At 45.3% G+C, this 15,068-nt stretch overlaps 1 protein-coding gene across 2 annotated transcripts in view; it reads left to right on the top strand.

Annotated features, from left to right (window-relative positions):
* LOC127577213 (cadherin-5-like) overlaps positions 1 to 15,068 on the top strand; it is a 51,100-nt gene that overhangs the window by 14,944 nt on the left and 21,088 nt on the right. For both annotated transcript variants that reach the window (XM_052028201.1, XM_052028202.1), the window contains exons 2-5: positions 7,141 to 7,323; positions 9,765 to 10,056; positions 10,851 to 10,970; positions 14,830 to 14,997. In XM_052028201.1, the coding sequence (XP_051884161.1) occupies positions 7,156 to 7,323; positions 9,765 to 10,056; positions 10,851 to 10,970; positions 14,830 to 14,997 (748 nt within the window). In that variant the 5' untranslated portion in view covers positions 7,141 to 7,155. The remainder of the gene's footprint in view (positions 1 to 7,140; positions 7,324 to 9,764; positions 10,057 to 10,850; positions 10,971 to 14,829; positions 14,998 to 15,068) is intronic.

The following is a 15,068-nucleotide window of genomic DNA, read 5'->3' as shown; positions in this document are numbered from 1 at the left end:
AGCGACAGAGGCCGGGAGGTGATAGGCGGACGTGACAGAGGGCTGCGGATGGTGGGATCTGATAGGAGAGGAAGGTGGAGCCTGGAATAGGGAGAGGAAGGTGAGGAGGGCAGATGGGAACAGTGGGGGGGGGGGGGGGCCCAGTGGGAGGGGTGTGTGGGTGACGGGCAGATGGACTGGGTGGGGGGAGGGGAAAGAAGCAGGGTGATGGGGGCTGGGGTGGGTGCAGGAGGAACTGGGGAGATCACCAGGAAAGAGAAAAGGGAGCAGTTACCTGAAGTTGGAGAAATCAGTCTGCATGCCGTCGGGTTGTAGACTGTCCAGGGGGAATATGAGGGGCTGTTCCTCTAGTCTGTGCTTAGTCTCATCCTGGCGGTGGAGGAGGCCGAGGACAGACATGTCGGCGTGGGAATGGGGAGGGGAATTAAAATGGCTTGAAACCAGGAGTTCCAAATGGCCAAGGAGGACAGAGCACTGGTGATCAGGAAAGCGGTCTCCCAGTTTGCACATGGTCTCGCTGATGTAGAGGAGGCCACATCAGGAGAACTGAATGCAATAAGCAAGGCCGGAGGATTTGCATGTGAATGTCTACCTCACCAGGATGGGCTGTTTAGTGCTCTGGATGGTGGTGAAGGAGGCGGTGCAGCGGCAAATGCTACACCTCCTACGGTAGGTGAGGCAGACGCTCACATGTGGCAGATTGTGCGGCTATTTTACGGCTCCAGTGACCCAGGTTAGATCCTGACCTCAGTTGTTGTTTGTGTGGAGGTTGCACGTTTTGTGGATTTCCTCCAAGTTCTCTGGTTTCCTCCCACATCCCAAAGACGTAGTAGGTTAATTGGCTGCTGTAAAATTCCCCTGTGTAAATGGGTGATAGAATGAGGAGGCATTGATGGGAATGTGAGAGATAATATGTAACAGGGAAACATGGGGGAACGGGACTGATGGGATTGCTCCAAGACCTGGCATAGACCCGGTGGGTTGAATGTCCGAAGGAAATATGAGACTGCGATCGTACGTCCGTGATAAACAAGAGTTAGTCGAGATCAGGGAAATGGAAACACTATCAGAGATATCATAGATGTCAGTGGAAAGTGTGAGGCGCAGTACATGTTTCCCTTGACTGAGGAGCCTCAAACCAGGGATGACAGTCTCAATTAAGGGTTCGGCCACTTAGAGTCATACAGCACGGAAACAGGCCCTTCGGCCCAACTCGTCCATGCCGACCAAGATGCCCACATTTGATCCATATCCCTCTAGACCTTACCTCTCCAAGTACTTATCCAAATGCCTTTCACTCAGAGAGTGCTGAAACCTTTGACTTCTCTATCCTGGAAGGTTGGGGACCCTACAGTCATTTATTGAATTCAAGACGGAGATCGATAGATTCCTGGATCTCAAGGGACTATGCAGGTAAAGGGACTGGGGGCAAGAGTTCAGCCATGATCTCGTTGATCAGCAGGTTTAAGGGTCTGGAAGGCTTACTCTGAATCCTGAGGGCACGTACCAGCAGACTTAAGGACAGCTTCTACCCCACTGTGATAAGACTATTGAACGGTTCCCTTGTACAATGAGATGGACTCTGACCTCACGATCTACCTTGTCGTGACCTTGCACCTTATTGCACTGCACTTTCTCTGTAGCTGTGACACTTTACTCTGTACTGTTATTATTTTTACCTGTACATCAATGCATTCTGTACTAACCCAATGTAACTGCACTGTGTAATGAATTGACCTGTATGATCGGCATGCAAGACAAGTTTTTCACTGTACATCAGTACAAGTGACAATAATAAACCAATACCAATACCTACTTTTTATGCTTAGATGTGTGTCCCAGTCTGGCATTGTGATGGAAAGCCCCACTTATACCAGGAGAGCCCAATGACGGTCTCTCCAAGAACAATGTGGTCCAAGTCCCGAACTACAATGTGAAACCAGGGATGATGTCACTCTGTGTGTTCCAGTTGTGAAAATCATCTCAGTGGCACAATGGAGACTCACACCTCAAAACACCCAGTTAAATATCTGGAGAGGTGTGAATCAATCAGGAAATTTTCACTACTGTTTCACTGCAGAAAAAGAAATTCAATTAGGTAACACTGAAGTAAAGACTACCATGTGGTTGACGGTCATTCATTGACTGTGTCTGAGAGTGAATGCTGTTTACAGAATAGCATTCAAACCACAGCTCTGGCCCAACCCCTGCTTACCCAGTTCAATGGTTTACCACATAATGTTTTGCAAACTTTCTTCTCAGAATGTTCTGTTCTGCACCAACTCTTTGCATTTCCATTAGCACCTTGGCTTGGTACCCAGGGGATTCAACGGCCGGCATGGAGATCCATACTGCGGTGAACCAGAGATGATTAAATGCTTGATCACAGAGTTCAGTGTTAAGGAAGTCATGGATGTGGCAATGCACAAAAAGTGCTGGAGGAACTCAGCAGGTCAGGCAGCATCCGTGGAGGGAAATAAACCGTCATCATAAATGTATGACTGAGGGTCCCCTCCCCCACCCACTACCTTCCCCCTCTCACCTGGACTCGCCTATCACCTGTAAAAAAAAAACGAAATGTCGACTGTTTATTTCCCTCCATGGATGCTACCTGACCTGCTGAGTTCCTCCAGCACTTCTTGTGCACTGCTCCAGATTCCAGCATCTGCAGAATTTCTTGTGTCTCATGGATGTGGTGAGTCAGGACGATTTCAGGAGGGAATGCCTCAGCTGAATGGACCCTGGTAGCTGAGGGCACTTTGTGGGGAGTAAAGTTCAAGGGGCTGGATTTGGAAGAGCACAACAGTTTGTGTAGAGATTGGAAGATGTAAGACAATGGAGGGAATGTCAGTCAAAGACATAAAGGAATTAATTCTTAGACCAGGAGATAGTGTTTCTTTTTATTCATTCATTTTTTTAGAATCAGGCCCCACTGACTGGGCCAGCACTCATTGCTCATTCTATTTCAAAGTCAACCACATTGGTGGGTCTGGAGTCACATGGAGGCCAGACTTAGTAATGGTGGCAGATTCCCTCTCCTGAATGGGATAAGTTAATCAGCTGGGAGTTTATGACATTATTATAATGATGATTTTTTTAAACCCTAGATTATTAACTAACAATTAACTGTTGCCACAGAGGACTTTGAACTCTGGTCTGTGAATTGTACATCCAAACCTCTGGATTGCAGGTCCAGTGACTTAACTACTGGCGACACAGGTAGACAGGGTGGTGAAGAAGGCACCTGGCATGCTGGCCTTCATCTGACAAGGCACAGAGTACAAGAGTTGGGACGTCGTGTTACAGCTGTATGGGACATTGATGAGACCACACCTGGAGTAATGTGTGCAGTTCTGGTCACCCTGCTGAAGTAAGGATGTGTTTAAGCTGGAGAAGGTGCAGAAAAGATTCACAAGGGTGTTGCCGGGACTGGAGGGCTTGAGTTACAAGGAGAGACTGGACAGACTGGGACTGATTTCCCTGGAGTGAAGGAGGCTGAGGGGTAACGTAATATACCAGGTGACGCTTTATAAAATCATGAGGGGTGTAGATGAGGTGGATGGTCACGGTCTTTTCCCCAGGGTAGGGGAGTCTAATACTAGAGGGCACAGGTTTAAGGTGAGAGGGGAATGATTTAAAGGGGACCTGAAGGGCAAGTGTTTCACACAGAGGGTGGTGGGTGTGTGGAACGAGCTGCCAGAGGAAGTGGTAGAGGCGGGTACAATTACAATGTTTAAAAGACATTTGTACAGATACAGGAATAGGAAAAGTTTAGTAGGATATGGGGGTAACAAGAGCAAATGGGACTACCTTAGGTGGCCTCTTGGTCAGCATGGATGAGTTGGGCGGAAGGGCCTGTTTCCATGCTGTATACTCCAGACTCACCAATGTGGCTGACTCTCAGCTGAAAAACCAAGCAACCCACTCAGTTCAAGAGCAGTTCAAGTTGGGCAATAACTGTGTCAGTGAAGCCACTCTCCCTTAAATTATTTTTTTAAAGTCCTGACAACAGTTTGGGTTTTCTGTTTTGAGGAAACATCAAACTCCTTCCACATCTGTGTAGTTCACTCAGCAGAGACATTCATGTTTATAGGTGAATTCAAGTAAAACAGGGCAAATTTCTCAGAATATTTATCAATGAAATTGTCTCCCCACAATATTGCAGGCTGAGTCAGTGGGCTGGGTTTTAGAACAAAGGTTCTGAAGCCAGATGATGCTCACCTTGCAGGAATCCTTTTTTCTCCTATTAATGTAGATTAAAAATAAGTTGGCGATCTCCAGATAGGTTGAAGAGTAAATACATTATTGATGTTAAAAAAAGACAGGCATCTGATCTCTTTTCAGCTCAACAGGAGAGTCAGTTTTAAATTAATTGTGATCAGTGGGTGTGAAGATTTCTTATGCTCTCAATTCTCTGTTCATTTATTTAAGCTACCCAGGTTGTCATGACATCTGCCTTACTACTAAGCATTGTGGGTATGTTGTGTAATGGTTGGATTTAACAGTTTTTGAACAGTGCACGGCTCCCCTCAAATAAATTATCAAAATTGTATTTTGAGCAGCAGATTATACAAAAGAAACACATAATTCCCCTTTTTTTAACAAATAAACTACAGGTGGTTTCTCTTTGTTAGGGAAAGGAACGTGGTGTGAAACTAGGGCAGCCTACTAAACCCATACAGATTGTCCCAAACAGAGGCACAGATAACAGCCGAGAACCTTGTAGCCATCAGTGTTGGAAATGAACCATTTCATGGGCCAGATCATGCTTCCTTTAGCTGATGGTTCCATGGGGATCTGCCACTCACCACTCATGGCTTACCCACCTCTTCACATTGCAGAAGTTGGAGGCAAGTTGGAGGTCAGTTGCCAGCATGTCTACCCATCTACTGACTTCTCTGCTGAGTCTGGTGGTGGGGGGGGGGGGGGGGGGGGGGGGGGGGGGGTGGGTGTGTGGATGTGTTGAGTATGGTGTCACCACATCACATCTGCCTCTTAGTGTTACCTCATACATCTGAAGATTCAAGTGAGTGGTTTACTTACATTACTTCATGATTTTAAATATTTTCTAGTTCTTTGTGGAGTTTATAATAATTTTCTAATATATTTTAACACTCAAAGTTTTCTTTTTAATTATTTAAGTCTATTTGAACAGATTTAAAATATCTCTGACTGTTCAAAAACGCTTCAAAGGCTTTTGACAACAGTGAGCATTGTCAAATATCAGGACATTATGGGGATCCTCCAGTCATGTGCAGTTCTGGTCACCTAGCTATAGGAAAGATGTTGTTAAACTAGAAAGGGCGCAACAAAGATTCATAAGGACGTTACTGGGACTGGAGGGCTTGAGTTATAAGGAGAGGCTGGATACGCTGGGACTTTTTTCCCTGAAGCATAGGAGGCTGAGGGGTGACCTTTTTGGTATTGGTTTATTATTGTCACTTGTACTGAGGTGCAGTGAAAAACTTGTCTTGCATACCGTTCATACAGCTCAATTCATTACACAATGTATTGAAGTAGTACAGAGGGCATTGAGGCAGTACAGAGTAAAAACAATAACAAAGTACAGAGTAAAGTGTCACAGCTACAGGGAAGTGCATCACAGGTAGACAATAAGGTGCAAGGTCATAACAAGATAGATTGTGAGGTCAAGAGTCCATCTCATCATATAAGGGAACCATTCAATAGTCTTATCACCGTGGGATAGAAGCTGTCCTTGAGCCTGGTGGTATGGTCTGCCTGATGGGAGAGGAGAGAAGAGAGAATGACCTGGGTGGGTGGGGTCTTTGATTATGCTGGCAGCTTCACCAAGGCAGCGAGAGGTATGGACAGAGTCCATGGAAGGGAGGCTGGTTTCCATGATGGGCTGGGCTGTGTCCACAACTCTCTGCAGTTTCTTGCAGTCCTGGGCAGAGCAGTTGCCATACCAAGCCATGATGCATCCAGATAGGATGCTTTCTATGGTGCATCGATAAAAGTTGGTGAGTGTCAACAGGGACATGCCAAATTTCTTTATCCTCCTGAGGAACTAGAGGTGCTGGTGAGCTTTCATGGCTGTGGCGTCTACATGGTTGATCCAGGACAAGCTTATTGGTGATGTTCACTCCTAGGAACTTGAAGCTCTCAACTCTCTCGACCTCAGCACCATTGATGTAGACAGGTGCATGTACACCGCCCCCTTTCCTGAAGTCAATGACCAGCTCTTTTGTTTTGCTGACATTGAGGGAAAGGTTGTTGTCATGACACCATGTCACTAAGCATTATTTTATATACCCCTCATAGAGGTACGTATATAAAATAATGAGGGATATAGACAAGATGGACGGTCATAGTCTTTTTCCCAGGGTAGGGGAGACTAAAACTAGAGGACATAGATTTAAGATGAGAGGGGAATGATTTGAAAGGGACCTGAGGGGCAACTTTTTCACACAGAGGGTGGCAGCTGCCAGAGGACTCTGTAGATGTGGGTACAATTACAATAGTTAAAAGACCTTTAGACAGGTACATGGATAGAAAAGGTCTAGGGAGATATGGGCCAATGGGACCAGCTCAGATGGACATCTTGGTCAACATGGACAAGTTCCGCCAAAGGGCCTATATCCATGCTGTATAACTCTATGACTCTACCTTGTCCCCTGCTAATCAATTGATTTGCTGATGGATTAATTAGGACATTTTCAATGAGCTCAACTTTGCAGAGGGTTGGTTGGGAGATCTACTGGGAAAGCTAGAACTGTCATAGCATTGCCTGCATGTTTAGGAAGCAGCTTACCACCGTATCCAGATCAGTCAGGGATGGGCAATACATCCTGGCCTTGTCAGTGATGCCCACTTCAAGAAAATGGATAAAAAATAAGCACCATGTACCATTGTAGGCACCCACCATCCCTGGTAGCCCATTCCAGGCACCCACCACTCTCTGTGTAAAAAAAAACTTGCCCCGCACATCTCCTTTGAACTTTCTCTCTCTCACTTTAAATGCATGTCCTCCAGTATTAAACATTTCAACCCTGGGAAAAAGATACCAGCTATCTACTCTATGTCACAATGGTACAGGGTGCTTATTTTTATCCATTTTCCACCAACCACTGTGCAGTCAGCCAATAGTTGAAGTAACCTCTGTCTTGTTTTGTATTGCAGATCCCTGTGCTCATCATGTCCAGAGCGACTGTCTTATTGCAACTACTGATGATCTTCTCCGTGGGCTGCGCAACACTGCAGGGTTTTGAACTGAGAGGCAACAACAGTAAACCTCAGTCGGACTGGATCTGGAATCAGTTGCACTGCTGGGAGGGCCTTTTGAAGCCCACACAAATTGGAAAGGTGTGACTACTTAAACCTGTCCCCCTGCTCCCCCTTTCAGTCAAGAGTAAATTGGTAAGTTGGTTTATTATTGTCACATGTACCGAGGTACAGTGAAAAACTCTTGTTTTGCATGCCACCCATACAGATCATTTCATCACATCAGTACATTGAGGTAGTACAAGGGAAAACAATAACAGAATGCAGAATAAGGTGTTACAGTTACAGAGAAAGTACAGTGCAGGCAGACAATAAGGTGCAAGGTCATAACGAGGTAGGTTGTGAGGTCAAGAGTCCATCTTATCGTACTAGGGGACCATTCAATAGTCTTATAACAGCGGGATGGAAGCTGTCCTTGAGCCTGGTGGTACGTGCTTTCAGGCTTTTGTACCTTCTGCCCAATGGGAGGGGGGAGAAGAGAGTGTGCCTGGTGTGGGCATTGGTTTAAGATGAGAGGAAGGATTTTAAAGGAGATTTCAGAGGAATGTTTAATTTTACACAGAGTGTGGTTGATACCTCAAGCTCACTGCCAGAGGAAGTGGTGGAGATACAATCACCAGATCTAAAAGATATTTAGACAGGCACTTAAATAGGCAAGGCACAGAAAGATACAGACCTAATGTGGGCAAATGGGATTAGTGTAGACAGGCAAGAAGATCGACATGGACATGACGGACTGCACTTTCTCTGTAACTGTAACACTATATTCTGCATTCTGTTATTGTTTTTCCTTTTGTACTACCTCGATGTACTTATGTACGGAATGATCTGTCTGGATGGCGAGCAGACAAAGGCTTTTCACTTATCTCAGCACATGTGACAATAATAAACCAATTACTAATTACCAATTAAATTCGAGGAAGAGGCCAAACTGGGGAAGAAAATTCTCTCTCCTCCCTCTCTATGAAATCTGCTCCGATACAGGAGATGGAGCAGATTTTATAGAGAAGGAGGAGAGAGACAATGTAGGATTCAAAAGAGAGAGGGAAGTTTTTTTTAAATAGCTAACTTCAGTAAGGGCAGTGATGAAGAGCAGGATTCATGATCAGTGATCACCTCTGAAACAAATGTCGAGAAGGATAGACCCAAAATATCAAAGGAAAATATATATTAAAAAAAATTTAAATCCAACAACTGGAAGAAAAGACTTGAAAAATTCATAGTCCCTTGTTATTGGTGAGGGTGGGGAGGCACAGATTTACTGTGGAAAACAATAATTGCTGTGATCTCTAAGGCCCTCGCCTTTGTGTGTAACATTCCTCCCAAATAGAACATAGAACAGCACAGGAACAGGCCCTTCGGCCCACCATGTTGTGCTGAACTAATTAAGCTAATGACACCTCATCCCTTCTGTCTACACATGGTCCATATCCCTCCATTCTCTGCACATTCATGTGCCTATCTAAGAGCCTCTTAAACGCCTCTATTGTATCTGCCTCCACCACCACCCCTGGCAGCATGTTCCAGGCGCCCACTACTCTCTGTGTAAAAAAAAACTTGCCCCACATCCCCTTTGAAACTTTCTTTCTCTCACTTTAAATGCACGCCCTCTCGTATTAAACATTTCGACCCTGGGAAAAAGACACCGGCTGTCTACTCTGTCTATGTCTCTCATAACTTTAGAAACCTCTATCAGTTCTCCCCTCAGCCTCCACTGCTCCAGAGAAAACAACCCAGGTTTGTCTAACCTCCCCTTATAGCACATGCCCTCTAATCCAGGCAGCATCCTGGTGAACCTCTTCTGCACCCTCTCCAAAGCCTCCACATCCTTCCCATATTGGGGCAACCAGAATCGAATGCAACACTCTAAATAAATATAAGTATGTTCCACAATGTTCTAAAAGCATTAATACATGAATAAACATTTTAAAACATTTATGAAAATCAAAATAAAAACTGCATTTGCTGGAAATCTGAAATAAAAACTGAAAATGCTGGAAACACTTAACTGGTCAGGCGGCATCTGTGCAGAGAGAAACAATCAACATTTTGGGTTTGATACCCTTCATCAGGACTGGGAAAGAGAGGGAGATACCAGTTAGTTTTTAGTAGGAGAAACGGTGAGGGTTGGATATTTAGAACAAACAGAATGTCTGTGATATGGCAAGAAGAAATATCAAATTAAAACAGTTAACTACCTAACAGGAAATTATGTCAGTGAGAAAACTACTTCCATAGTAATTGATAAACAGTAATAGGTTTTGAAATCATGAGGTGTAGCTGTGTAAGTAAATAATGTTCTCTACTGGATAAGTGCACAGGAGGGAGCCACTTGATACAAGTGGTTGGGACAATGATCATCGAATTTATTTATATTTGGTTTCTCAATGTGAGCACATATGTAGACTTTTTTATCAGATAAATTTGACATTGACCTGGAGTCAACTTCATGAGTACACGGATCTACAGATAGTAAGTCAGCAGTTAACGAGGACTAAGTGCATATTAATCCCATTTTTCAGATCCAATCAGTTTGGCACAAGGAAGGAGAAACTAAGTATCAACTCCAAGGTGAGGGAGTTGGAACTATTTTTAAGGTGGACCCCGACACTGGCGATATTTGTGTCTACAGAGAGTTGGATCGGGAGACCAAGGATCGTTATAAATTAAAAGGAATTGTGATTAATAAGAAGACTTTGAAGCAAATTGGTCCCACCACCAACTTTACCATTCAAGTACTGGATGTCAATGACAATGCACCTATATTTACCAAGGATCCGTTCAATGGAACTGTCGCCGAAATGTCCAGGAAAGGTAAGGATCTGGAGACATCTGTCATCAGGGATTAGAAAGCAAAGCAAGCTCAATCTATTTGTCCCATCACACACTCCCAGGGTAGGGAGACCACAGGTTTGTATCAAAGCTCCCTCCACACCATCCCATTACGCAATTCTGGGAAGGGATAGCATGGGTTAAATAGGGGGTAAAACTCCCTCTGCACTGTTCCACCACACAATCCAGCATAGGGACAGCACAGGTTAGACACAGGGTAATGCTCCCCCTACATTGTCCCATCACACACTCCCAGGGCAAGGAAAACAAGGGTTTTGTTCAGACTACCTGCTACTGAATCTGCCTTGGAGTCAGCAATGGCTCCAGTGAACTTCCCACCAGCCTGCAGAGCCAGTCCTGGACTGGAATGGGGGTGTACGGAGTAGGATCCACTCTGCTATTTTAGCTTTGGTGGGGGACTCTCCAGAGAATGAGAGGCTTCTATGTGGAGCATTAACGTTCACCTTGAAGCAGTTCCTGAAGCCCACCTCATTACATTGGACCTTGTTCCATTGAGCACAGACAAAACACCAGAAGACCAGCTGGACCATGGAGATCAAGTGGGTCTTGGACCCTCCAACAGCTGTCAGCTGTGGGATCTCAAGGAACACCATTCCCATGGCCCTCCCCGCTCCTCCAACCTTGCCTTAAATGGGTTAATACCTCCACCAGAAGCTGTAGGAGATGGGAGTGTGGGAGAAATGCACTGGACATTTTCCTGAAGCAGGGACGTGTGACACGTGGCAGTTCTGATTTGCTTCCTTCCCCCACACTAGGAACCTCCGTCCTGACCATCACTGCTCATGATCCAGATGATCCAACAGTTAACAAACATGCTGTGGTAACATACAAAATTCTGAGCAAGCAGGATAATTTCTACATTAATCCAGATACCGGTAAGTATCAGCCATGATCTAATCTGAACATCTCTGTCCAAAGAGCAGTGAATGAAATCGATCTTCCCTGGAAGCACATGGGGGGATCAGAGCCTAACAGCAGATTGTGTAGACGCCCGATCTGATTCGATACAGATAATGACAATATGCAACAGCCTGGCCAATGACAATTTTGTCTCTTTTTCCCAGCCTCTAAATTTCTGTTTCCTACTTTCATTGACAAACCGTCTTTACTATCCTTTGGATGAGGTAATCAACTGGGTAAGGATGTACAAGATGCTGCATCCACTACTTTGTTGCAAAGCAGTGCAAAGTCAACATTTTTCTGGCATCGCATTTGATGTATTGAGTTCCATTTTGGTCACCCTGCTTTAGGAAAGATGCATTACTGCAAAAAGTGCACAAGGGATTTACGAGGATGTTGCAGGGACTTGAAGGACTGAGTTATAGGAAGAGGTTGAGCAGGTTGGAACTTTATTCATTAGAGAATGAGGGGTGATATTATAGAGGTGTAAAAATTATAAGGGGCAAAGATAGGGTGAATGCACACAGTCTTTTTCCCAGGGTTGTGGAATCAAGAACTAGAGGACAGAGGCGCAGGGTGAGAGAGGAAAGATTCAGTAGGAACCTGAGAGGCAACTTTTTCACCCAGAGAGTGGTCAGTATTTGGAATGAGCTGCCAGAGGAAGTGGTTGAGGCAGGTACATTAACAACATTTAAAAGGCACTTGGACATGTTCATAGATAGGAAAGGATTAGAGGGATATGAGCCAAACATAGGTGGGAATCTTGGTCAACGTGGCCCAGTTGGACTGAAGAGCCTGTTTCTGTACTGTATGACTCTGTGACTCTGATGAGGAGCAAGGGAGGTCTCCCCCAATGCACTTGGCCAAGTACTTATTCAATCAGTAGCTAAGCGGTCTGGTTATTTATCACATTACAGTTTGAAGGACTTTGCTGTGTGTAAGTTGGTTATCGAAGAAGTATCATTTACTTCCGAATTCATTCACAGGTTGTGGACATTATTTGGCAAGGTCAGCATTTATTGTTCATCCCTGAATGCCCTTGAGAAGATGGTGAGCAGCCTCCTTTGGCCACTGCTAGTGAAGGTGCTCCCTCAGTGCTATTGGGCAGGGAGGTCCAGGATCTAGACCCAGCAGTGATGAAGGAACTGCGATACCGTCCCACGTTAGGATGGTGTTTAACCTGTGTTCCGTGCTAATGCTGCCTTTGTTCTTCATGGCGGTAGAGGTCGCAGGTTTGGGGAGGTACTGGCCAAGTGACTGGAGCACTTTGTAGATGGTTCATTGGTGGTGGGGGCGATGAGCATTCGGGGTGGTGAATGGGGTGCCAATCAAACAGGCTGCTTTGGCCGGGGTGGCGTCGAGCTTCTTGGCTGCTTTGGGGCTGCCTTCATCCTCCTAAACCTGCCTTGTAAATGGTGGAATGGCTTAAGGGTGTCAGGTAAATCACTTACCAAAGACTACCCAAATTCTGAGCTGCTTGTGGCCACAGCATTCACAAAGATGAGGCTGTTAAGTTTCTGGTCAAAGAATGGGTGTACTTAACCCAGGTCTCACTCTCTCTTGTACATGCATGAAGGTGGCTGAGAACATTGCAGACTAACATGTCTTCCAATGGCTCACCTCCTCGCACTGCCTGTGGGAACCTCACTAGGTAGCATACATAGACCTATGTCCCAATCACACATTAACATCTGACATCTATGGCAAAGGCTAATGCTGTCCACATTGAAAGCAACCTGTAATGAACAGCAGTGGAGGTCTATTATGCTATCGAAGCCATCTAGATGTCGATAGTTAACTGGGTCTCATTGACCGGAACTCTCATCTCTGACTCCACTTCCAGAGTCATGAGCACAAACTCTTGGCAGATTCTCCAGTGTAGAACAACTCAAGCCTTCTGGCACATCCCCATTCAACCTCAGGGGGTGTAGCACTTGCTTTTCACCACTTCCCTTCCCACCACCCAGCAGCCCAAAAGATTGAAACAGCAGTTCACTTCCACTCTTCCAATCTCGTCAAAGTCGAGTTTATTGCCATATGCACTAGTCCATGTGTGCACAGGTGCAATGAAAAACTTACTTGCAGCAGAATCACAGGCACAGAGCATCAGATAAGCAGCCTAAACACTTCTTAAATGTTGTCGGTGACTCTGCTTCCACCATTCTCTGTACTCCAGGCATTCACCACTCTCTGGGTGAAAAAGATCCTCCTCAGATCCCCTCTGTGTCTCTTACCCCTTCCCTTGACCAGAATGTCAGCAACATTCCCCCCATCTCTCTCCCACCTTCTCTCCCACTAAAAACAAACTTTCCCCAACCTACAGGATCTGAAACGTGGACTGCTTCTCTTTCCACAGATGCCGCTTGAACTGCTGAGTGTTTCCAGCATTTTCTGCTTTTATTTCAGGAACCCTGCATTGTGTCATCTTTCCAACGGGGGCATTAAACCAAGGCCTGTCAGGTGGACATGAATTGGTACCAGGATTTAAATTGGTTATTAGTTTCTGCTTGTGGCATCTTGCCGCGAGTGAATTTGTTTCCCACATTACAACAGTAGAACCACATCTATTGTGTGTAGCATCATTACCTGACCCAAAAGGAACTATAGAACTGCAAACCTTCCTTCCTACTGCTCTGTGGAAGAACATAGAACAGCACAGCACAATACAGGCCCTTCGGCCCACAATGTTGTGCCAACCTTTAAACCTCGCCTAAGGCTATCTAACCCCTTCCTCCCACATATCCCTCTATTTTAAATTCCTCCATATGCTTATCTAGTAATCTCTTGAATTTGACCAATGTACCTGCCTCCACCACCACCCCCAGGCAGAGCATTCCATGCCCCAACCACTCTGGGTAAAAAAAAACTTTCCTCTGATATCTCCCTTGAACTTCCCACCCATTACTTTAAAGCCATGCCCTCTTGTATTGAGCATTGGTGCCCTGGGAAAGAGGCACTGGCTGTCCACTCTATCTATTCCTCTTAATATTTTGTACACCTCTATCGTCTCCTCTCATTCTCCTTCTCTCCGAAGAGTAAAGCCCTAGCTCCCTTAGTCTCTCCTCATAATGCATCCTCTCTAAACCAGGCAGCATCCTGGTAAATCTCCTCTGCACCCTTTCCAACGCCTCCACATCCTTCCTATAACGAGGTGACCAGAAATGGACACAGTACTAAGAACAAAGAAATTTTTCCAGCTGTACTGACCAAGATTATTGTTCAGACAGCAAGACCAAGAGAGCTTATCATCCCACTCCCATTGATGTAACAGAGTCAGTGACTGCTCCTTACCTGACTGATTGTAGAGTTATAGAGAGATACAGCACTGAAACAGGCCCTTCAGCCCACCAAATCTGTGCTGACCACCAACCTCCCATTTACACTAATCCTACATTAATCCCATTTTATTCTCCACACATTTCCATCAACCACCCATCCCCAGATTCTACCACTCAAGTACACTCTTATGGGTAATTGACAGCGTCCAATTAACTTCCCAACCCTCATGCCTTTGAGATGCAGGAGGAAACTGGAGCACCCAAGGGAAACACATGCAGTCACAGTGAGAACGTGCAAACTCCACACAGACAGAGGTTGGGATTGAACCTGTGTCTCTGGTGCTGTGAGGCAGCGGCTCGACCAGCTGCACCATTGTGTTGCCCAGCAGGTGAGAGTAGGTGCTGTCGGTGAAGCATTTTGAACATTTTTGAGAGCTTTGAAGAAGTTTTCTGGGTAAAGAGGGCCTCCCTTTGCGGAAAGTTTTGACTGTGAAGAATTCCGCTTTCATAATCATAGAAGTATGCTCTTAATTAAATATTCTTTTTTTTAACCTAGGAATCATATATGTAAACAACTCAAACCTGGACAGAGAAAGGAAGAAAGATTATCAGCTGATAGTACAGGCCAAGGACATGGAAGTTGATCAAGGAGGAATGAGTTCCTCAGCAACTGTGTACATCTCTCTCACCGACATCAATGACAACGCACCCTTCTTCCAGCACAGTAAGATCCATTTCCTACTACTGGTGACCAAGGCTGGGGACATAAGATTCAGCCCCTCCTTGATTCAGTTG

Source organism: Pristis pectinata, chromosome 13 (genome assembly GCF_009764475.1).
Source record: "Pristis pectinata isolate sPriPec2 chromosome 13, sPriPec2.1.pri, whole genome shotgun sequence".
In the NCBI taxonomy this organism is placed as follows: Eukaryota; Metazoa; Chordata; class Chondrichthyes; order Rhinopristiformes; family Pristidae; genus Pristis; species Pristis pectinata.
This window is presented reverse-complemented; position numbering and strand designations above follow the sequence as displayed.